Source organism: Hyla sarda, chromosome 8, assembly GCF_029499605.1.
Source record: "Hyla sarda isolate aHylSar1 chromosome 8, aHylSar1.hap1, whole genome shotgun sequence".
Classification (NCBI taxonomy): domain Eukaryota; kingdom Metazoa; phylum Chordata; class Amphibia; order Anura; family Hylidae; genus Hyla; species Hyla sarda.
In genome coordinates this window covers 56,063,068-56,086,449 of record NC_079196.1, presented here as the reverse complement: position 1 = coordinate 56,086,449, position 23,382 = coordinate 56,063,068, and the positions used below count along the sequence as shown (strand labels likewise).

Here is a 23,382-nt window from a genome sequence, read left to right as displayed (position 1 = left end):
ATTGATTTAAATGGGATTCTGCTGAACTGTGCACACGGTCGAAATCCCGAACCCTGGCGTACGGAGAAAGAATAGACTTGTCTAGTCTTTCTGCAGATTTTGCTTTGAAATGCTTTGCTGTCTTTGATATGGCGAATTTGCAAGTGGTACCAGCGCCCGCCCGAGCTTTCAAATGTGCGAAATGTGTTTATTGGGTACACAATCCGCACATTTTACGCCATGCGAACATGGCCTTACTTTGGATTTGTACAGAAAATCTGCTGCAGATTAAAGTACCAGCAAAGTAAATGGGATTTCTGAAATTTCATCTACAAACAGCAGAAATTCTCTAGAATGAAACTGACCTGCAGTGCAGATGTTAAAATATACGGCATGTAAATTTTTTTTTTTTTAATTTAATGGATATTTCCCCTTTAAAATCAGAGGGTCCAATCATTAACAAATCTGCAGCATTTTTGGAGTTTTTTTTTCCCCAAGTGATCTGTCTAACGTGCATTTACCCTAATATATGCAGAATCCTACTTTTCACTTATTGGTATCATAAGCCGCATGTTTTCCATAATAATAGAGATGTTATTAGGATGCCGTCACTGAGCTGGGCCCGGCATCAGTCAGTGTTTATGTTTATGTCATTACTTTAGGTATGACAGGCAGAAATTGGTGGCTAAAGAAATTCACAATTGCCAGTATATAACATGCATGAATCCCACGGGTGGAAGTTTTTCCATTAATCCTCGGCTTCAGGTAAAACACCATTTAGTATGTCACTTGTTTTCAGTGAATGAGATGTTGGATTTGATGCATGACTTCACCTGTCACATGTGTGATCTACAGTTACCATAGCTACTGGAAAAAAGGTCATCATATGTTTATATAACAAATTGTTTTTTGTACCACCAGTAGAGTTCCACTTCCAAATGTACCCAATATAGCATACCAGGGAAGACAATATCAATTTACAGCCGTTGGCATCACACATACGGCTCAAGCCATGTAATACAGCAAATAGTTCAGTAACATGCTGTGTATTTGTCCTTTCTGTTTCTATAGGAAGCTTTTAGTACATTGAAAAAATATACAAAGCCACACATACAATTGGCGCAATGGATGCTATGGGCAATTGTAAACCAGCCTAAAAACATGAATCTCACGCTTGCATCTGGTCACCACAAGTTGCAGCACAACATTAGTATAATATAATTACCACACCTTGGTGCTATGGATATGTTTTTTTCCCCACAGCAGCTAAATAATGCCAACCTAATGGGTCCCTGTTAGACCATTAAAGGGGTTGTCTGAAAAATCACATAGTTTGATTGGCAGCAGTGCTATTGAGTTTAACAATCATTTTTATTAAAATTTTAGTACAAACAAGGTAAGATACAAGCAATATCGTAAGAGGAACGCTTCTCTATGAAGTGACGGCATACACATATGTCATTAACAAATAAACATACATGAGCACACTTGAAATTAACATGAATATGAACATACAGGAGTCTACCAATGAACGTTCACTCATCAATAAGTGAATACTTAAGCTCGGAAGTGAACGCCTGTGATTTGCGTACACCTCCTATGAATGTTTGTTATATTGCCTGATAAACAGTTAAACAAAACATGTCCATAGACGGACCATACATAGGTGTAACCAATGAAATTAAAGGAAAATTAAAGAAACTTAAAAAAATAAAATATAAGGTAAGTTGTCTTCCCATTGAATATTGTCCTCAGTATACGCAAGTTATTTTAACTGACTAATGGGTACAAATTGGTATAGATGTCGAGTAGAAATATTTCCATGTGCTTCTTACTTCAATGTCTCAAATGGATATGCACAGTACAGTCTAGAACTCCTGTTATGTGAGAATAGTCATGGGGGTTTATATAGTCTTATCCAAGAATCCCATGATAAAGTGCACTTCTCTCTCTTGCCTTTCTATTGAGGACTTAATCTTCTTAGTAATAATCCACATGTAAGTATAAGTAACAGGTAATAAGAATTATATGTACACCTTCTCCAGAATATCGCAAACACTATTACTCCCGAGAGTTGCGTAGTGTATTATGCTATTTACCAGGAACGTGTTACTTTTCAAGCTGTCTGTGTCATTGCTGCCGTTCCGGTCCCGTTCCTCCGGTATAAGCTGGTTTGTATTGATGATCCGGGTGTGAGAGGGTGTCCGTGCAGCAGCAAGGAGATCTGCCCCGGCCGGCGGCGTCTCTACCTGCGTGCTGCAAAAGTGAAAGGAGCTGAGTCCCGTAGCTGAAAGTGACGTCACTTCAGAGAGCTAGTTGGGCCAAAAAAGGTTACTCCAACGTTGTTTAGGGAAAAAAGGCGTTTTCCTTCCTCAGGTATACCCAGGCCTCCCGAGATTCAGCTATATATACCCTTCACTATTATCAATCCTGTATTTAAAAGCTTCTACTTGTAGTGGCTATATGGTCATGGATCCATTTTCATCATATTAAACCATTTATGTAGAGTATGGCCCGTGAAATCTGGATATCTTGGAGTCAAAAACTGCATGCAGAAACGCACTATGGGGACAAAGACATATGTATCAAAAAGTTTTTTTTCTGTTATCCCAGAAAGGCAAACATTTCAAAATCAACATTAAGGCCAAAAGGAACCAATGTGTCTTCAGCTTTAGATAGTTGAGATATATAGTCCCCTCCTCTCCAATGTGGATGTTTACATTCAATCCCATAAAAATGGGATCCTTGGAAAGACGCATTGTGCTTGCCCATGTAGTGCTTGGGTGAGAGAGACCTTTCTGGGATAACAGAAAAAAACATTTTGATACATATGACTTTGTCCCCATAGTGAGTTTCTGCATGCAGTTTTTTTTTACTCCAAGATATGCAGGTTCCACGGGCCATACTCTGCATAAATGGTTTAATATGTTGAAAATGGATACATGACCATATAGGCCACTACAAGTAGAAGTTTTTAAATACAGGATTGATAATAGTGAAGGGTATATAGCTGAATCTCTGGAGGCCTGGGTATCCCTGAGGAAGGAAAATGCCTTTTTTCCGAAACGACGTTGAAGTAACCTTTTTGGCCCAACTAGTTGAGAGTGATGTCACTCTCAGCTACGGGACTCAGTTCCTTTAACTTTTGCAGCACGCAGGTAGAGCCGCCACTGGCAGGGGCAGATCTCCATGCTGCTGCACAGACACCCTCTAACACCCGGATCATCAATACAAACCAGCTTATACTGGAGGAACGGGACTGGAACGGCAGCAATGACACAGACAGCTTGAAAGATAACACGTTCCTGGTAATAGCATAATACACTCTGCAACTCTCGGGAGTAATAGTGTTTGTGATATTCTGGAGAAGGTGTACACATAGGGGGAGATTTATCAAAACCTGTCCAGAGGAGAAGTTGCTGAGTTGCCCATAGCAACCAATCAGATCTCTTCTTCCATTTTCCAGAGGCCTTGTTAAATATGAAAGAAGTGATCTGATTAGTTTTCTCTGGACAGGTTTTGATAAATCTCCCCCATAATTCTTATTACCTGTTACTTATACTTACATGTGGATTAAGTCCTCAATAGCGCTGCTGCCAGGCAAACTCTATGTGAAAATTGCAACATAACTGTGGATCACTTGCAACCTACATGAGCCGCTAGGGGGAAATTCGAAAGAACTAGTCCTATCATGCAGAATGCTTGTCTTCTCGCTCCCCCACCCCTCCCTACATTTAATGATACATGTACATTGTTTTTCTGCACTGAGGCTTGTATATCAATCATTCAAGGCAAAGAGAGTTGGGGGAGGGAGGAGGCTTGCATACTCCAACTTAGGCTGGGTTCACTAGCTTCCTTGACACTTGAGCACTGAGCATGATCTAGAGATTCCCTTTAATTGTAGTTTGATAACCTATTAAAGTTATTGTTACTAAGAATGCATGCTACCTTTTATTGTTTTACTAGCAGGGCTGGACTCCAGTCCTCTTAACAACCACTATAGCCATGATTTGCTTAATACTTTGGGGACCTTGGGCACTGCCCTTATTCACAAATTTCCAGTCTATCCTTATTTATTAGCATGGTATGATATCTAAATAATTCATACAGATTTTTCAATGTTCTCCTTACTAGTCCAAGAACTGTTCTTTCTAGATCCCCAAGAGTGGCTGCCAAGGGTTCCCCTAGTAACCAATTGTGCCACTTGGAAACCCGGTGACCAAATTTGAGTAGTCCCTTTTGTTCATACCTTTTTATTTTGCCTATGCTGGTTAGAGGATTGCATGGGCAACATCCCGGCCATTATAACAGGAGCTCTACGAACCGAACAATAACTCTTTATGTTTAACCTTTCAGAGACACTTCTCTGTGTTCGCTGTGCACTTTCCGGGTACAGAAGCTTTAAACACCATCTACAGCAGGATTATCAGTGCTCATTTCCAGCATGGAGGCTTCAGTTACAGCGTGGTCAAGTCCGTGTCCACTCTTATACAAGCTGCCATTTGTCTGCACCACAAGATGACCCAGAATTTTCTCCCAACTGCGATAAGATTCCATTACATATTTAATCTGAGGGATTTAACCCAGGTCTTTCAGGTAACAATAATTCTTAAAAATTTTTGTGACACAATAAGAGACCACAACCAATGGCATTAAATAAATAGTACATCTCTTAAAGGGGTACTCCACTGGTCAGTGTTCGTAACATTTAATTCTGAACACTGTGCACACGCTGCAGGGGTTGGCCACAACCCCCTCGTGACGTCACACCTGTCCCCTCAATGCAAGTCTATGGGAGGGGGAGTGGCGAACGCTGGCCAGTGGAGTACCCCTTTAATAGATCATCTTGTTTCTCAGGCAGAGACAACTAACAAGAACTAACTAGAACAATAATATGTCTGTAGTATCATATACATCATGGACAGATATCACTATATAAGTGTAGCATATAGCCCCTGCTTAGTAAATGTTCCATTGACTTGAAATGGTGTAAGGTAAGGAAAAACATTATTGCAGGTAGAATTATACAGTATAATGAAGGTAAAATACAGTAGACCCAGGGCTCAAGTCCTGCAGGAACATGTGGGAACTGAATTCATGCACTTTTTCCACAGCAGTGCATGAACTTTAGCAGGAGTCCTGAAGGACCAGCCCTTATGTCAAAGAGTTACCACACTTTCTTTTTCCAGGACTTGACCCCTGAGTAGACCACTTGGATCATATTGATGTTGTGAGAAGATGTTAAGAATGGGTGACAGGAATGCTTCAACTACATTTTTTGTAATTGAAACCAGATACTGATACCTACAGTGGGGCAAAAAAGTATTTAGTCAGCCACCAATTGTGCAAGTTTTCCCACTTAAAAAGATGAGAGAGGCCTGTAATTTCCATCCTAGGTATACCTCAACTATGAGAGACATAATGAGAAAAAAAATTCATAAAATCACATTGTCTGATTTTTAAAGCATTTATTAGCAAATTATGGTGAAAAATAAGTATTTGGTCAATAACAAAAGTTCATCTCAATACTTTATTATATAAAAATTAATACTCAACAACTTGGCGCTATGGAAAAATGTTTGTGCCCCACAGCAGCATATATTGCCGATCTAATGGATCCCTGTATAACCATTATAATGATAGATACAAAACAAAGTTATTTGACCGGCAGAAGCGCTAGTAGAGGTCTTACAAATTGTTCTGCTGTCTGATATACGTATGTGCATGAGTGCGCACAGTAGTGTGTGCACAACTGTGCCTCTATGTTACAGAGCGAGATGTACTTGTCTCACCTTAACCAAGTTTTTGAATATATATAGGAAGATATTTTACCTTTATCGATGTGTATTTCTGGTCCGATCCTATTCCTCCAGTATCCGCAATGTTTCTGACGATGATACTGGACTGTATAGTAATCCGTGCAGTTTGCAGGGAGATCTGCCCCAGCCGGCGGCGTCTCTACCTGTGTGCTGCAGAGGGAAGATGATAGTAAGTTCCGTAGCTTTGAGTGACGTCACTACAAAGAGATAGTTGGGACAAAAAAAATCCAACGGCTTTTCGGAGAATATCGTTCTAATTCCTCAGGGATCCCTGAGGAGGGAGAACAATATTCTCCGAAACGGCGTTGCATTTTTTGGTAAACCGATATTTGTTGAGGAAAGCTGTGGACTACTGCTCACTTTTCACACAGAGGCACTCTGCAGGAAAGAAGTGGTATTACATTATTCACCTTTAAAGGGGTACTCCGCTGGCCAGCCTTCCGGTTGCCTTCAGAACATTTAGGCTAGGTTCAGACTACGGAATCTCTGGGCAGGAAATTTCCGCCCGGAGATTCCGAGTGCGGCCAGCGCTGACTGAATCAGTCGGCGCTAGGACCGCGCGGACACTGCAGTCTCCAATAGACTGCAATGTGTTCCGCGCAGATTTCCGACTGAAGAAAGAGCAACGCCTTTCTTCAGGCGGAAATTTCCAAGCGGATTTTCCATTCACAAATTCTGCTTCACAAATTCCGAAGTGTGAATTTGTGAACGGAAAACCAGTCACTACACTATACATTTTAGTAAGCGGAATTTCCGCCTGCAATTTCAAAGCGAAATTGCAGGCGGAAATTCCGTAGTCTGAACTTTAGTTCCGAATGCTGTCCACGTGCTGCGGGGGTCGGCCATACCCCCTCATGACATCAGGCCATGCCCTTAACCCCTTAATGACCACGGAAGTAAATGTACGTCCTGGTTTGACGCACCAGGACGTACATTTACATCCTGTGTATGAGCGCGAGCATCGGAAGGGTGCTCGCGTCATACACGGCAGGTTCCGGCTGCTAGCAGCAGCCGGGGACCCGCCCGTAATGGCCGACATCCGTGATCGCGCGGATGTCCGTCATTAACCCCTCTGATGCCGTGATCAATACAGATTTGCGGCACTTTGATTGGATGATCGGATCGCCCACAGCGCTGCCGCGGCAATGCGATCATCCAGCATGACAGCCGGAGGTCCCCTTACCTAGCTCCGGCTGTCTCCCGGGGTCTTCTGCTCTGGTCTGCGATCGAGCAGACCAGAGCAGAAGATCACCGATAATACTGAGCATTGCTGTGTCCTATGCATAGCACTGCACAGTATTAGCAATCAAACGATTGCTATAGATAGTCCCCTATGGGGACATAAAAAGTGTAAAAAAAAAAAAGTTGAAAAATGTAAAGATAAAAAGTAAAAAAAAATAAAAAATCCCCTCCCTCAATAAAAATGAAAATTGTCCGTTTTCCCCATTTTACCCCCAAAAAGCATAAATTAAAAAAAAAATAAACATATTTGGTATTGCCGCGTGCGTAAATGTCTGAACTATCAAAATATAATGTTAATGATCCCGTTCGGTGAATGGTGTAAACGTAAAAATTTTTAAAAAGTCCAAAAATGCTGCTTTTTTGTCACCTATTTTAAATAAAAAATTATAAAAAATGATCTAAAAGTTTTGTATATGCAAATGTGGTATCTAAAAAAAGTACAGATGACGGCGCAAAAAATGAGCCCTCATACCACCCTATATACGGAAAAAAAAAAGTTATAGGTGGTCAAAATAGGGCGATTTTAGATTACTGATTTTGTACAAAAAGTTTTAGATTTTTTTTCAAGCGGTACAAAAATATAAAAGTATCTAGCCATGGGTATCATTTTAATTGTATTGACACACAGAATAAAGAACACATGTAATTTTTACCGTAAAGTGTACAGTGTGAAAACAAAACTCTCCAAAATGTGCAAAATTTTGGTTTTCATTAAAATTTCCTCCCTAAAAATTTTTTGGGGGGTTTGCCGTACATTTTATGGTACAATGAGAGGTTTCATTACAAAGTACAATTGATCACGCAAAAAACAAGCTCTTATATGGGTCTGTACATGGAAATATAAAGGAGTTATGGATTTTAGAAGGCGAGGAGGGAAAAACGAAAACGCAAAAATAAAATTGGCCTGGTCCTTGAGGTGAAAATGGGCTTGGTCATTAAGGGGTTAATAGAAGTCTATGGGAAAGTGCATAACAACCTTCATGCCCCCTTCCATAGACTTGTGTTGAGGGGTAGTGGCCTGACGTCATGAAGGGGGGATGGCAGAATTCCCCCAGTGCGCACATAGTGTTCCGAGCGCAGCCGGAAAGCTGGCCAGTGGAGTACCCCTTTAAATAATAGATTCAGGGAAAAATCAGCCCAAAATCGGGAGCAGCCCAGTTCACCACAGATTTTATCAAATAAATCTTCAGGTAAATTGTATACACTAATTAACTACCATGCTCAATCTTAATGATATACCCATGGTCCTCTCCTTTCTGTGGAGCTAGTAGTTTACTGGGTGTTTAGACATAGAAAGAAAGAGACAAAAAATCTGGGGTGTGGACCATAAGAGTCTAAAAACTAACAATGCTACCAAGTTTTAATAGCAATTAAATAGGATGATTTAAAAGATGCTTTTAAAATTGTTTCCCAAAAGTAAGAAAGGGAAGCTGGGAGGGAGAAGCTGAGAGGGCAGTAAAAGACCAATAGTGGTGGAAAAATAATCCAAATAGTCCCAACTTCTTGTGCAAAGGCAGTCTTGGACCAGACGCGTTTCGGGGAGCAGCGTCCCCTTTTTCAATGGTGGATATGCACTCATATCCACCATTGAAAAAGGGGACACTGCTCCCCGAAACGCGTCTGGTCCAAGACTGCCTTTGCACAAGAAACTGTTTATTGGACATATCCTATTACAAACATTGGACTATAAACCCCCACCATTGTCCCACCATTTAAGTGCAATACTATTTTAACGTCATGTTTTAAATGTTTATAACTAACTTTTACCATTCTGTTTTAGTGAAATGTGATGTTGCCAGTGTGCCCTTAAGCAATATATTTTTTATATAGTGCAACATTGCGATTAGATTTTCACTTTAATTTTACTGCATCTCAACATGTATCTGGAACTTTACTATAGCCTTTCCACTTTTCCTACCTGTCCCTGTATGTTGAATGTTACTGATAAGATAAAGGTAAGGTCTTTAACTAAAATAATTTCTGTAATTGTGTCTTATGCTCTGTTATACAGGGAATGCTTTTTGCATCACCCGAGTGCATTCGTTTCTCCAACGATTTGGTCCACTTGTGGCTTCATGAATCAAGCAGAGTGTACTCCGATAAGCTCATGGAAGAAAAGGATATAGAGCATTTTAAGAAAGTACTCATTGACACAGCAAAAAGATTTTTTGAGGTATGCCACCTTAATGACTGCGTCCAAAATTTTGTATATTGTATTCTAATGTGCCAATAATTATAATTATGGTATTAGAATAACCTTAATTCAAAATCTTTATCAACTATTCACTTAGAATACCTTTATGTTGTTATATACCCTGTAGGGTGTGGATGAGCACGTATTTATCACTAAGCCATTAGTTTATTGCCATTTTGCTCATGGTGTTGGAGAACCACGTTATTTTCCAATATCTGACTGGGAGAAGCTGACAAGAATTCTGTCAGATGCTTTGGAACACTATAATGAAATTCACGCTGCGATGAACCTGGTTCTGTTTGAAGAAGCTATCCAACACATGTGAGTTGTTTTGTGAAATGAGAGTTTTTTCTGAATTTTGGACTTTGGACACAAATATGTACACTTAAAATTTAAGAACAGTTACTGTTATGTTTGGGAATGGATGGTTCAGGGGGGTCTTATTGTTTGGGGAATTTACCTGGCACAGTAAATAGGCTAACAGAGTCTTCCTAAGGCTTTGTTCACACAAGGTGTTTGATTAGAAGTACCACCACTGCAATTTTACAACTATTTTTTTTAAATCATAGTGAAGATTCTACTATTAAAATAATGGAAAAATAGAGGTAAATGTGCGTAGGTAATTTGCAGCAATACCACTAACTAAAAGTCCCATGTGAACACAGCCTCTTTTAGCAGAGCACAGATTGAACAGTATAAGCAATCTTATGATTGCTTATGAAAATCCCCTAGAAGTGCCTAAAATTGTAAATAAATAAATGAATGAATGAATAATTGAATGAATAAAAAAAAGTTGTTTTTTTTTAATAAAAAAAAGAACACTCCCCTAATAAAGATTAATTAATTCCTCCTTTTGCCCATTTTTTTTAAACAAAAAATGAAATTGTCCAAACTATTAAAAAAGTATAATGTTAATAATCCTGCACAGTGAATGGTGTAAGAATGAATGAAAAATTAACAAAATGCCAAAATTACTGATTTTCTATTTTAATTTTTAATAAAATTATTAAGAGTTATCAAAAAGTCCATCTAAACCAAAATGTTACTGATAAAAACAGCCCCATAGATGGTAAAAATAAAAAAGTCATAGGGGTCAGAAAAGGGCAATTTTAGGCATATGTATTTTTTTTTATAAGAAGTTTTAATTTTGCAGTGCCAGTGTAGAAGTACTGGTGGAGCACATCGGCCTTATAGAAGGTGACCCCATGATCTATAAAGCATGGTCTAAAATTGTTATTGTTGCCCTGTAGTTAAAGTCCATAGTTTTGTTGCAACCAAGGCAGCTGCCTCTTCTGCTCAGTATAACATTAGAATCGGTCCATTGTACTATACTACAGTTAGTTAAAATTATTTTTAAAAATCTATATTTTTGTACCTTGATATGTTTTAACTAACGAATGACAGTGTATTAACATTTCTCTTTCCAATATAAGAAGCTATTCTATGTGCACCCAATAACTACCGGTACATGCATCATAGAGTTTAACAGCTGAAACCCAGATAATCGATTATGAATGCTCTGAATTCACTCGGCTATAACCCCTATCATTGATTTTTCTTGAATTATGATCATTTGGATTACAATTCTAGTCCGATATTTATTTACAAAAAAATTTAATATAAAATCGAACATATGTTGTTTGTTATTGTGGTTAAGTGGCTCCATCAAGAACAAGCGAGAAAATCAAAGGGTTATTGACAAGTTATGAACTGAATGTTTATAAGGAAATCTCTGGCTGGGTCTACATCAGTGGTCTCCAAACTGCGGACCTCCAGATGTTGCAAAACTACAACTCCCAGCATGTCCAGACAGCCCTTAGCTGTCGGGGATTGCTGGAAGTTGTAGTTTTTTACAAAAACTGGAGGTCCACAATTTGGAGACCACGGGTCCACATCAAGATTTTCTGTAGCACAATCCATCTGTGGTCTGCAGCAGGCCACCGTCATCTCTCGATATTAGAAATAAAGAAAGCATGGCATGTAAATAGAGGATTCTGTTCTTCCAGGGATGAGGCAAAACTCTCTTCAGGTCCAAGAATGGAGGCTTGAATGGTGTCATCTAAAGTCCCATGTAGGTCTATGAGATTTCTGGTACATCTCCTGATCATGTTACTCTAGAGAGCTCCAGAGATTTCCCGGGACTTTTCGTCATCCTGCCAGCAGACCAATATTAAGTTAAAGCATGATTTACCTGTCCGACAGGCAGGTGCAGGGAATAGTTAGTGTGGAGGACGGGATATGAGGTCAGGATATGAGGATGCCATATGAGGACGGGATATGAGGTCAGGATATGAGGTCAGGATATGAGGATGCCATATGAGGACGGGATATGAGGTCAGGATATGAGAATGGGATATGAGGATACCATATGAGGACGGGATATGAGGTCAGGATATAAGAATGGATATGAGGATGCCATATGAGGACGGGATATGAGGTCAGGATATGAGAATGGGATATGAGGATGCCATATGAGGACGAGATATGAGGTCAGGATATGAGAATGGGATATGAGGATGCCATATGAGGACGAGATATGAGGTCAGGATATGAGGTCAGGATATGAGGATACGATATGAGGATGGGGTATAAGGATGCCATATGAGGACAGGATATGAGGTTGGTATATAAGGATGGGATATGAGGACAGCATATGATGTCGGGTTATGAGTATGGGATATGAGTACAAGAGCATTATTGTTGCTTTTTGTCTCCCACTAGGTTTAGGTAGGAAGATCAGGAAACAACAGATACTCAGCTAGTGTTACATAAATCCATTTAATAATCAATGTTTTTTTCCTTTGATTTATATTTTAGCTGCCGCATAAGTCGGATTTTAGAGTTCCCATATGGAAATGCACTACTTATTGGAGTAGGGGGTAGTGGTAAGCAAAGCTTGTGTCGCTTGGCAGCCTTCCTCAGTTCACTTGAAGTTTTCCAAATCACCCTTCGTAAAGGATATAGCATCAGTGATCTCCGGGTAAGATTTTACAAGATCTCTCAATTATGACAGCGGAATCACAATTAACTTAATGTAATGCAAAATTATTATTTCTATTTTTAAGTTTGTGTAGCTAGGGAAAATAACTTGAAGTTTTTTTTGTTTTTTTTGTGTTATGATTTTTTGCTAATGAGCTGTTTAAACCTGATTTGAGTGCAATGCGCAACTTTTTATCTGTGTGCCACAATTTTCCCGAGACTTGCACCAAATGAGTAAATCCTGTGGAAAAAATCCAGTCAGATAAAATCAGAATAGGGAAAATACCTACACCAATAGTAAATTTAGGCAATTGTCCCTTGGTCTCTTTACCATTGGTGAAAGATCTACTTCAAGGATCATTAATAAAAGACTTAGATTTCTTTCCCAGATTTCTATTTCCTTTAGGACAGAAGAACAGCACTTTAAGATACTTTCTTAGTGGGACAGATGTCCAGATAGAGTACATGAGATCAGGGCCGGTGCAAGAATTTCTACCTACACAAGCGAAGCTCCATTTTGGTGCCCCATAACCACCCGAGGCACGGGACATCCACAGTGACGCCTTATAGGGTGGAGTTTGGAATACTTGAACCACAACCATAGAATGGAAGAGTTGGGGGAAGAATGGAAGATTTGGATAGTGCAGATTCCTTACTAGTGTCTGATACCCGTGGGACGCTTTCAGGGATACACCTGAGTTACTCTGTACCTGGGTATTCCAGGCAAAACCTTTATATATATATATATATATATATATATATATATCAACTGGCTCCTGAAAGTTAAACAGATTTGTAAATTACTTCTATTAAAAAATCTTTATCCTTCCAATAGTTATTAGCTTCTGAAGTTTTCTGTCTAACTGCTCAATGATGATGTCATGTCCCGGGAGCTGTGCATGATGGGAGAATATCCCCATAGGAACTGCACAGCTCCCGGGACGTGAGTCATCAGAGAGCAGTTAGACAGAAAACAACAACTCAACTTCAGAAGCTAATAACTATTGGAAGGATTAAGATTTTTTAATAGAAGTAATTTACAAATCTGTTTAACTTTCCAGAGCCAGTTGATATATATAATAAAAGTTTTGGCCTGGAATACCCCTTTAACCTTTTGACATGGGAATGGAATTTTTAGAAATAGTAAGATTGTAACCATTTTCTATGTCGGTTCCACTCCTGTTTTTGGTTTAAAAATACTGTGCAAAATCCTGACCAAAATACTAAGTGTGAACATAGCCTCCTTTTTTTCAGGATTAAATCTTTTTTCTGTATAACTAATAATTCTCTTGTCATGCAACTGATACTTTAAAACATGGACAAGGATGAATAATTACCAACCATCATTCTGTGGACCAGTAAATGGTACTTTGTAAGACTCCCCTAGTACCAAACAGTGAGCAGGCTTTCTTCTCATTATGTTCTATGTAAACAATGCAATTTCCAGCACTTCAGCACAATTATAGTGGTGCCAATGAGACTTCTCCTGGGTAAACAATGCCTCAAACTAATTCCTTGCTTAATTATACATTTACAAATATTGTTTTTTTGCGAAACAACTTGCAGGTCAATGTAGAAGAAGCGCTGCCACAATTATAGAAAACAAACCAATTTCTTAACTCATCCTTAATTGCGCAAAGGTCTGCTCTCGCTGACGGAGGGGATACAGTGGTTGCCATGGTACCCAACTTACCCATTCAAACTTTCTTACTAGACCGTTTTTAATCCTCAACTTGACTGTGTAGTTGACTGTTTTGCTTTACTGCACAATAACTGTTGAAACTAAACACAAACATAATAAAAAAATTGTAGAGTGTGTCTAATTTTTTAACATTGTGCTGTTTTTGGAGCAAAATATTGGAGTAAAGTACTCCATAGATGAGAGCGTATAAGGAAAATGTAGCAAATTTATAATCCAGCCTCGTTATCTGACCAGTATGGGTGCTAAAAATTATCAGGCTATGTTCACACAGTGTGTTTCCATCCTCATTTTGGTCTATTTTTTTTAACCTAAATTGGGAATGGAACCAACAAGGAAAACAGATGCAAATTTTTCCATTAAGCTAGGTTCAGTATAAGTGAAATGTCACTTTTTCAGTGCAGCTTCTTTTACAATATGTGTGAACATATACTGGAGATTGTTTAACACTGTGTGAACATACCCTTATAGTGAGTGAGCATAGCCTGTTGGAAATATTTGCATTTTTTTTTTTTACTTCTGGCTATGGTAAAATAAAAATAGTGACAAAATTAAACGATGTGAACATAGCCATAAAATGTCCCATTTTAACCCCTTAACAACCCATGACATACATGTACGTCATGGACAGGTGAGCGGACATGATGCGGGGCCACAGGTCGGGTCCGCGTCATAACCGTGAGATGCACGCTGCTATTAACAGCAGACATCTGCTGGTAATGATGCATCGGAGATCGCTTAGGTATCCATCATTTAACTGGTTAAATACCGTGATCTATACAAATCACGGCATTTAAACATTAAAGGCCGCTTTTCCTCTATTTAATTTTTTTTTAACAATGCTGACATTTGTTATTTTTGTAGAGTGACATTGCCACGTTATACTTCAAAGTAGGGGTAAAGAATATTGGGACAGTCTTCCTCCACACAGATGCCCAGATTCCTGATGAAAGATTCCTTGTTCTCATCAATGACATGCTGGCATCAGGTAAAATGAATGCCTATATCTGAGTTAATAAAACAATAAGCTAAGACAATGTATTGACTTGTTACATTGAGTATTTTGGCAAATAAACGAAGAGAATGAATCCGGCAACTCACCGCAACCAAAGGTGATTCAGCGTGGTGTGGCTGCCATGGATGTCCGGGATGGTGTGGGAAGCTCAGAGGCAACAAACCGGTACGTTTCGTGCAATAGCAGGAGGCCGGAAGAAGGGCTATTGCACGAAACCTACCGGTTTGTCGCCTCTGAGCTTCCCGCACCATCCCGGACATCCATGAATCCCCTTTGGTTGCGGTGAGTTGCCGGATTCATTCTCTTCATTTATTTGCCTTATGTGACTCTGGACATCCAGGCACCACCGTATTTTTTCAGCATTTTTTGTACCGTTTTATTCCATAGACTTCCATTGCATTGTACATTGAGACTCAGCTGTGTTAGTTAGGTGCCTCCTTATTTTGTCTTGCTTATTCTGACATTTAGTATTGTGTTTTCATATTAGGGACACAGACACATTCACATAGTAACATAGAGGTAATGTGTCCAAGATCACTCCAGTAAGGATATAGGATATTTCTTGAAGATCTGCATCAGTGTGCCTATTTCTGCTCTACTTTCCCAGCAGAGAAATGGGTACATTTACGTAAATCTTCTGAAAATGTCCTACGCCCATCTTTAGTAGGAGCAAGAAGTGGGGCTCAAGTTACTTACCTGATGGTTCAGGATCCCCTCTAAATTCCATATGCTAATATCTACAACTTAAACCCCACTTCTTGCGCCCTACTAGAAATGGATGACTCGTGGGAAAGTAAGAAGAACCTATAACATTGTTTGGGTGTAAAAAATATATATAAATCTCTTTACTACTTACGCTGGCAGGGGAACATCTTCAGGGGATAGAAGCCATATCATTCTATGTAAATTTGCAAATCAGAAGAGATAGCAGTCATTCTAATAAATGTTCACCAACAGCAAAGTGTCTGGCCACCTTTGGATTGTAAAATTCCCCCAGGGGTTCTGAGAGAGTAAAGAAAATATTGAAGTTGTGTCACTGAAACAAAGAAAAAGGATTTGACTCGGTGCATCCTGGTTATGTTTTGGCAAAGTCCGTTTTTGGCCTCTTAGACGGGCAGAACATGAACATTTCTCATGCCTTTAACCAGTGCCCAAGTGCCCCAGTCTTTGTAAGGACCCATCCTCTATCTCTTCTTGTCTAACCAATTAGGTGTTTTAAAGGGGTATTCCAGGAAAAAACTTTTTCATATATACCAACTAGCTCCAGAAAGTTAAACAGATTTGTAAATTACTTCTATTAAAAAATCTTAATCCTTTCAGTACTTATGAGCTTCTGAAGTTAAGGTTGTTCTTTTCTGTCTAAGTGCTCTCTGATGACACCTGTCTTTGGAAACGCCTAGTTTAGAAGAGGTTTGCTTAGGGATTTGCTTCTAAACTGGGCATTTCCCGAGACAGGTGTCATCAGAGAGGACTTAGACAGAAAAGAACAACCTTAACTTCAGAAGCTCATAAGTACTGAAAGGATTAAGATTTTTTAATAGAAGTAATTTACAAATCTGTTTAACTTTCTGGAGCCAGTTGATATATATAAAAAAGTTTTTTCCTGGATAACCTCTTTAAGTTCCAAACTCTGATAAGGTTTGTTTATTTCTGTTACCTTTTACATTGACCAGGCTTATTCCTATAATCTTCTTGTTTGCCGCTCCCCCTGACCTCTAGCTGTCTACCCCTTATTATAAGGTCCTCCTCTTTTTACCATAGCACTTTCCAACTATAATTCCTGCTTGTTGCCTTTGTACTGTATCTTGATGTCTACTGTTCATTTACAAAACAGCCACTAATAACTGAGAATACTCTGGGGGTAGAGACCCAGTGGGCCCATAACTCATGGCCATGTTACATTATACATATCTTAGTGAGAATTCCAAACTACTATCTATATATGAGTTTTTAAATTATATACAGTATATGCAATTTTTATCATATTTCCAGGGGATTGTTTGATGCATGTAATTTTATTTTTTTTTTATACAAGGAATTAAATATATTTAGATTAGAATAATGTGTCCCACACCTTTAAATAATGGAGACCAGGAATGAGATAAACAGGAAGGGGAAAAAAAATCTAAATACATTCATGATCAAAACAGTTCAGAAATAACACATTTTAAATGAGCACAGGGCATTGGGGCTTGAATAGGCTTCATCAGCTTGTGTGAAAGGTCATTTGTGCAGATTTGTAATAGGCGCTGTCAAGTCACCCCTGTGACACAAGACAAACAAGCTGCTTAATATAATGAGTTGCAATCAGCAATAATTCCGTTTATTATGGATTTATTATTTTTTTAAATAGGTTTTTATCTCCACTTGTTTCACAAGAAGTCTGTGATCAGTTTTCCTGATACATTATTTAAAAAAAAATACAATTAAAGATGCAGCGAGTAAAAATTCATTAGAAGAAAAGAAGCAACTACTTCCAAGCATTTCATATTAGAAGAGAGTTCTGTCCAATTTCATGAATAGATCTAATGATATAGAGATGTTTTGCAGAATGACTGAAAATTTGGTAGAATTATAGCTAAACAATTGTTTTTATATAGCACATTTGGTAACATTTATATAGGTATAATGGACCCTAATGAAGTGTTCCCAACCTGATGCTCCCCAACGGTTGCAAAACTACAACTCCGTTGCTGTCAGGGCATGATGGGAGTTGTAGTTTTAAGCAGCTTTAGAGCCAAGGTTGGGAAACACTGACCAAGTATATGCTATCTGACATCTCTATAGACATGCATAATTAATTTTAATGGTTATAAACAGACAATACCCTTTAGTTTCTGTATTTGAAGAAAAAAGAAAAATATATTTTCGTCATAGGTTAGTAAAAAGTATAAATGTATGTTGTAGTCCCAGTAAAAAATGCACATTTTTAAAATAAAATAATATTTTCCAATGTTTTAATTTTGCCATTAATGTATCCTCATTATACATTTACATATGAAAATGAATAATTATTATTATTAGTATTATTATTATTATTGTTACTAACTTGTTCTTACTTAACATACAATTTGTTGTTGGTTTTTATTGGTTTTAAATAAAATAAAAAATATTAGGATTTTTTTTAAATAATAAGGACAAATTCATTTCACCAAAAACTGATTTTTTATTTTATTTACTTTTTAATCTTCTATTTTTATAAACATAAAAAGACAAGAACAGTTGTGGATATCTTAAAACTCCCAAACCAGAAAGCAGTCAAAAATAATAAGAAAGGAGAAAAACTATTTTAGGTGGCGTCACAATTTGCTTTTAGCAGAGTATGTTAGAATACAAGAGACTTTTTCTTTAATGGGAACCTGTCAGGTAGATTTAGCCTATTAAACTGCTCAGACCATGTTATGGCAAACAATAAAAGCTTCCCTACCATGTCTTCACCTTTGAAGCCCGTTATTGCATTTTGCAGAAATAAGACTTTTATTAAGCCTCCCACCATGTGTAAATTAGCCCCAAGTAGGCATTGGGCTGGGATAAGGCCACACATAGTCACAGCTCTTTACCTGTAGTCATGCCTCTCCAGGTATGATTGACAGGCAAAGTGGCTTTTGTATTCCAGCAGCAACTGATGTAAAAGACTCTTAAAGGGGTACTGTGGTGATAAAAAACTGGTGCCAGAAAGTTAAACAGATTTGTAAATTACTTCTATATAAACATCTTAATCCTTCCAGTACTTAACTTCCTCTGGAGCATACAGCAGATGATATTTAGTTCTTTCCAGTCTTACGACAGTGCTCTCTGCTGACTCCTCTGTATGTGTCAGGGACTGTCTGGAGCCTGAGAGGTTTGCTACTTCCAACTTCCTCAGGAGCATACAGCAGCAGATTTTTTTTTTATAGAATTAATTTACAAATCTGTATAACTTTCTGGCACAAGTTGATTTGAAAACATTTGTTTTCCACTGGAGTACCCCTTTAAGTCTGAAGGGGCGTGATTACTGGGAAGGAGAGGCATGATACTGGGAAGGAGTGGCGTGATTACAGAGAAGAAGAGGCGTGATTACAGAGAAGGAGAGGCGAGATTACAGAGAAGGAGAGGCGAGATTACAGGGAAGGAGAGGCGTGATTACTGAGAAGGAGAGGTGTGATTACAGGGATGGATAGGCGTGATTACATGGAAGGAGAAGTGTGATTCCAGGGATTGATAGGCGTGATTACATGGAAGGAGAGGCGTGATTACAGGGAAGGAGAGGCGTGATTACAGGGAAGGAGAGGTGTGATTCCAGGGATTGATAGGCATGATTACATGGAAGGAGAGGCGTGATTACAGGGAAGGAGAGGCGTGATTACAGGGAAGGAGAGGTGTGATTACAGAGAAGGAGAGGCGTGATTACAGGGAAGGAGAGGCGTGATTACAGGGAAGGAGTGGCGTTATTACAGGGAAGTAGAGGTATGATTACAGGAAGGAGAGGCGTGATTACAGGGAAAGAGAGGCCTGATTACAGAGTAGGAGAGACGTGATTACAGGGAAGGATAGGCATGATTACAGAGAAGGATAGGCATGATTACAGGGAAGGAGAGGCATGATTACAGGGAAGGAGAGGCGTTATTACAGGGAAGTAGAGGTATGATTACAGGAAGGAGAGGCGTGATTACAGGGAAAGAGAGGCCTGATTGCAGAGTAGGAGAGACGTGATTACAGGGAAGGATAGGCATGATTACAGAGAAGGATAGGCATGATTACAGGGAAGGAGAGGCACGATTACAGAGAAGGAGAGGTGTGATTACAGGAAAGGAGAGGTGTGATTACAGGAAAGGAGAGGCGTGATTACAGAGAAGGAGAGGCGTGATTACAGAGGAGAGGCGTGATTACAGAGGAGAGGCACGATTACAGAGAAGGAGAGGCGTGTTTACAGGAAAGGAGAGGCGTGATTACAGAGAAGGATAGGCATGATTACAGAGAAGGAGAGGCGTGTTTACAGGAAAGGAGAGGCGTGATTACAGAGAAGGAGAGGTGTGATTACTGGAAAGGAGAGGTGTGATTACAGGAAAGGAGAGGCGTGATTACAGAGAAGGATAGGCCTGATTACAGAGAAGAATAGGCGTGATTACAGGGAAGGAGAGGCACGATTACAGAAAAGGAGAGGTGTGATTACAGAGAAAGAGAGGTGTGATTACAGGAAAGGAGAGGCGTGATTACATAGAAGGAGAGGCGTGATTACAGAGAAGGAGAGGCGTGATTACAGAGAAGGAGAGGCGTGATTACAGAGAAGGAGAGGCGTGATTACAGGAAAGGAGAGGCGTGATTACAGAGAAGGAGAGGCGTGATTACAGAGAAGGAGACGTGTGATTACAGGAAAGGAGAGGTGTGATTACAGGAAAGGAGAGGCGTGATTACAGAGGAGAGGCGTGATTACAGAGAAGGAGAGGCGTGATTACAGAGAAGGAGAGGCGTGATTACAGAGGAGAGGCGTGATTACAGAGAAGGAGAGGCATGATTACAGAGAAGGAGAGGTGATTACAGGGAAGGAGAGGCGTGATTACAGGGAAGGATAGGCGTGATTACAGAGAAGGAGAGGCGTGATTACAGAGAAGGAGAGGCGTGATTACAGGAAAGGAGAGGCGTGATTACAGAGAAGGAGAGGCGTGATTACAGGGAAGAAGAGGCGTGATTACAGGGAAGGAGAGGTGTGATTACAAAGAAGGAGAGGCGTCTTCACCAGAGCCCTCCGCAAAGCGGGATGGATTTGCTGCGGCGGTAACTACCAGGTTGTATCCCCCAGTAACAACTCGACCTCTCTGGCAGCTGATATGGCGTGGCACACAGGGAGTAGGCAGGAGCGTAGTCGGACGTAGCAGAGGTCAGGGCAGGCGGCAAAGGTTCAAGGGCGAGTAGTCGGTCGCAACGGGTTCGGCAACAGGCAAGGCAATATAACACAGTAGGGAATGCTTTCTCGAAGGCACAAGGGCACAAAGATCCGGCAAGGGCAAGAAGGGGCAGGTTACATTTATAGGGAAGTGGCCAGAGGTCAGGGACAAGCGCACCAATCAAAGGCGCGCTGGCCCTTTAAATTTACAGAAGGCGGCACGCGCGCGCCCTAGAGAGCGGGACCGCACGAGGCTGAAGGCAGAGACTGACGGTGCAGGGAGCGGGGAGCCAGGTAAGACAGACAGGGACGCGGCTCCTGAGCTGGGACCAGCCGCCACGGCAGCCGCGTCCCCAACACAAGGGAACCCGTGCGCTGGGATCCCAAGGAGGGAGGCCGAGGGGACCGGAGCGCACGCTGTGACAGTACCCCCCCCCCCTTAGGTCTCCCCCTCTTCTTGGTGCCCAGAAAACTGAGGATGAGACTGCGGTCCAAGATGTTCTCCTCAGGCTCCCAAGACCTCTCCTCAGGACTGCAGCCCTCCCAATCAACCAGAAAAAATCTTCTCCCCCGAGAGATCCTGGTCGCCAAGATCTCCTAGACAGAAAAAATATCGGAGGTACCGGCAACAGGGATGGGAGAAAAAAGCCTGGGAGAGAAACGGTTAAAGACAGCAGGTTTAAGAAGGGCAAGACATGGCAAGAGTTATGGATTCGGAGGGAGGGAGGAAGATGAAGCTGGTAAGAGACCTGATTGATCCAACTCTTGATTTTATAGGGTCCCAAGTAACTTGTAACTTGGGACCCTAAATCGGAATTATTTAGAGGAGAGCCAAACCTTGTCACCTGGGCAAAATTCCGGAGGAGCTCTGCGTCTCTTGTCGGCTTGGACCTTCATACGAGCGGAAGCCTTGAGGAGAGCAGCGTGAGTTTCACGCCAGATGGTGGAAAAGTCCAGTACAAGACTGTCAACAGCAGGTAAGGAAGAAGGAGTGGGATACTGCGGCAGAGGTGGAAGAGGATGATGGCCAAAAACTACAAAGAAAGGGACTTGTTAGAAGCTGAGGATTGTTTGTAGTTGTAGGAGAACTCCGCCCAGGGAAGTAGATCCACCCAATTGTCATGGCGAGATGATACAAAGTGGCGCAGATAGTCGCCCAAAATTTGGTTCACCCGTTCTACCTGGCCGTTGGACTTAGGGTGGTACGAAGAAGAAAAGTCCAATTTGATCCCGAGCTGACCACAAAGAGCCCTCCAGAATTTGGAGACAAAATGTACCCCACGATCCAAGACAATATGTTTGGGAAGGCCATGGAGACGGAAGATGTGTTGGAAGAATTGTTTGGCTAACATGGGTGCAGAGGGTAGACCGGGCAGGGGTACAAAGTGAGCCATTTTGGAGAAGCGATCTACCACAACCCAAATAACGGACATGCCATGGGAGGAAGGAAGATCTGTAACAAAGTCCATAGCGATGTGAGACCAGGGAACTTCAGGAACAGGTAGAGGCAAGAGGAGTCCCGCTGGTTTCTGACGAGGCGATTTATCCCAGGCGCAAATCATACAGGCCTGGACCGAGACATCTTTCTCCAGAGAAGGCCACCAGTACCTTTGGGAGATTAGTTGGAGAGATTTTTGTACCCCAGGATGACCGGCAAAAAGGGAAGCGTGGCCCCACTTGAGAATTTGCAACCGCTGACGTGGAGGGACGTAGGATTTGCCCGGAGGAAGAAGGCGCAGGTCCACGTGAGCGACGGCAATAAGGCATTCTGGTGGGAGGATATATTGGGGTGTTAACTCGTCGCCCACCACATCAGAAGAACGAAACAGAGCATCTGCCCTAGTGTTCTTACAAGCCAGACGGAAATGGATTTCAAAATTAAAGTGGGCGGAGAACAAAGACCAACGAGCCTGATGGGGATTTAGTCTCTGGGCAGACTGGAGATAAGCCAGGTTCTTGAGGTCCGTGAAGATGTTCACAGGATGTGCGGCGCCCTCGAGTAAATGTCTCCATTCCTCCAGTGCCAACTTAATGTCCAGCAGTTCTCTGTCTCCAATGGAATAATTTCTCTCCGCAGGAGAGAATGTTTTAGAAAAGAAGCCACAAGTTACTGTCTTGCCCCCGGAAGACTTTTGGGTGAGGACAGCTCCGGCTCCCACCAAGGAGGCATCCACTTCGAGAGAGAAGGACTTGGTGGAATCTGGCCTAGAGAGAACGGGTGCTGAGGCAAAGGCGGCTTTCCGTGACGGGAAGGCTTCTTCAGCTTGGGAAGGCCAAGATTTTGGGTTAGCTCCTTTTCTTGTTAAAACCACGATAGGAGCCACCAGAGTGGAATAATGAGGGATAAATTGCCTGTAGTAATTAGCAAAGCCCAGGAATCTTTGTATGGCTCGGAGACCAGAGGGGCGTGGCCAATCCAGAACCGCGGAGAGCTTGGCTGGATCCATTTGAAGCCCTTGGGCTGAGATAATGTATCCCAGGAAAGGCAGGGAGGACCATTCAAAAAGACATTTTTCAAGTTTGCCGTATAGGCGATTTCTCCTAAGACGAGTGAGAACTTGTCGCACATGGACCCGATGTTGGTCCAAATTG

At 40.9% G+C, this 23,382-nt stretch overlaps 1 protein-coding gene and 1 long non-coding RNA gene across 11 annotated transcripts in view; one reads left to right on the top strand and one right to left on the bottom strand.

Annotated features, from left to right (window-relative positions):
* Window positions 1-15,926, bottom strand: part of LOC130285428 (uncharacterized) — a 37,527-nt gene extending 21,601 nt beyond the window's left edge. Inside the window, exons 1-3 of the long non-coding RNA XR_008847326.1 lie at window positions 15,784-15,926; window positions 13,907-13,995; window positions 5,812-5,948 (exon numbers count right to left, since the gene is read on the bottom strand). This is a non-coding gene — a long non-coding RNA (uncharacterized LOC130285428). The remainder of the gene's footprint in view (window positions 1-5,811; window positions 5,949-13,906; window positions 13,996-15,783) is intronic.
* Window positions 1-23,382, top strand: part of LOC130285427 (dynein axonemal heavy chain 11-like) — a 523,820-nt gene that overhangs the window by 229,612 nt on the left and 270,826 nt on the right. For all 10 annotated transcript variants that reach the window (XR_008847325.1, XM_056536793.1, XM_056536797.1 and 7 more), the window contains 6 exons: window positions 642-744; window positions 4,336-4,575; window positions 9,052-9,213; window positions 9,362-9,555; window positions 12,052-12,214; window positions 14,777-14,900. Coding sequence is in view for 9 of the 10 variants with exons in the window: in XM_056536793.1 (XP_056392768.1) it covers window positions 642-744; window positions 4,336-4,575; window positions 9,052-9,213; window positions 9,362-9,555; window positions 12,052-12,214; window positions 14,777-14,900 (986 nt within the window). In the remaining variant the exon portion in view is untranslated. The remainder of the gene's footprint in view (window positions 1-641; window positions 745-4,335; window positions 4,576-9,051; window positions 9,214-9,361; window positions 9,556-12,051; window positions 12,215-14,776; window positions 14,901-23,382) is intronic.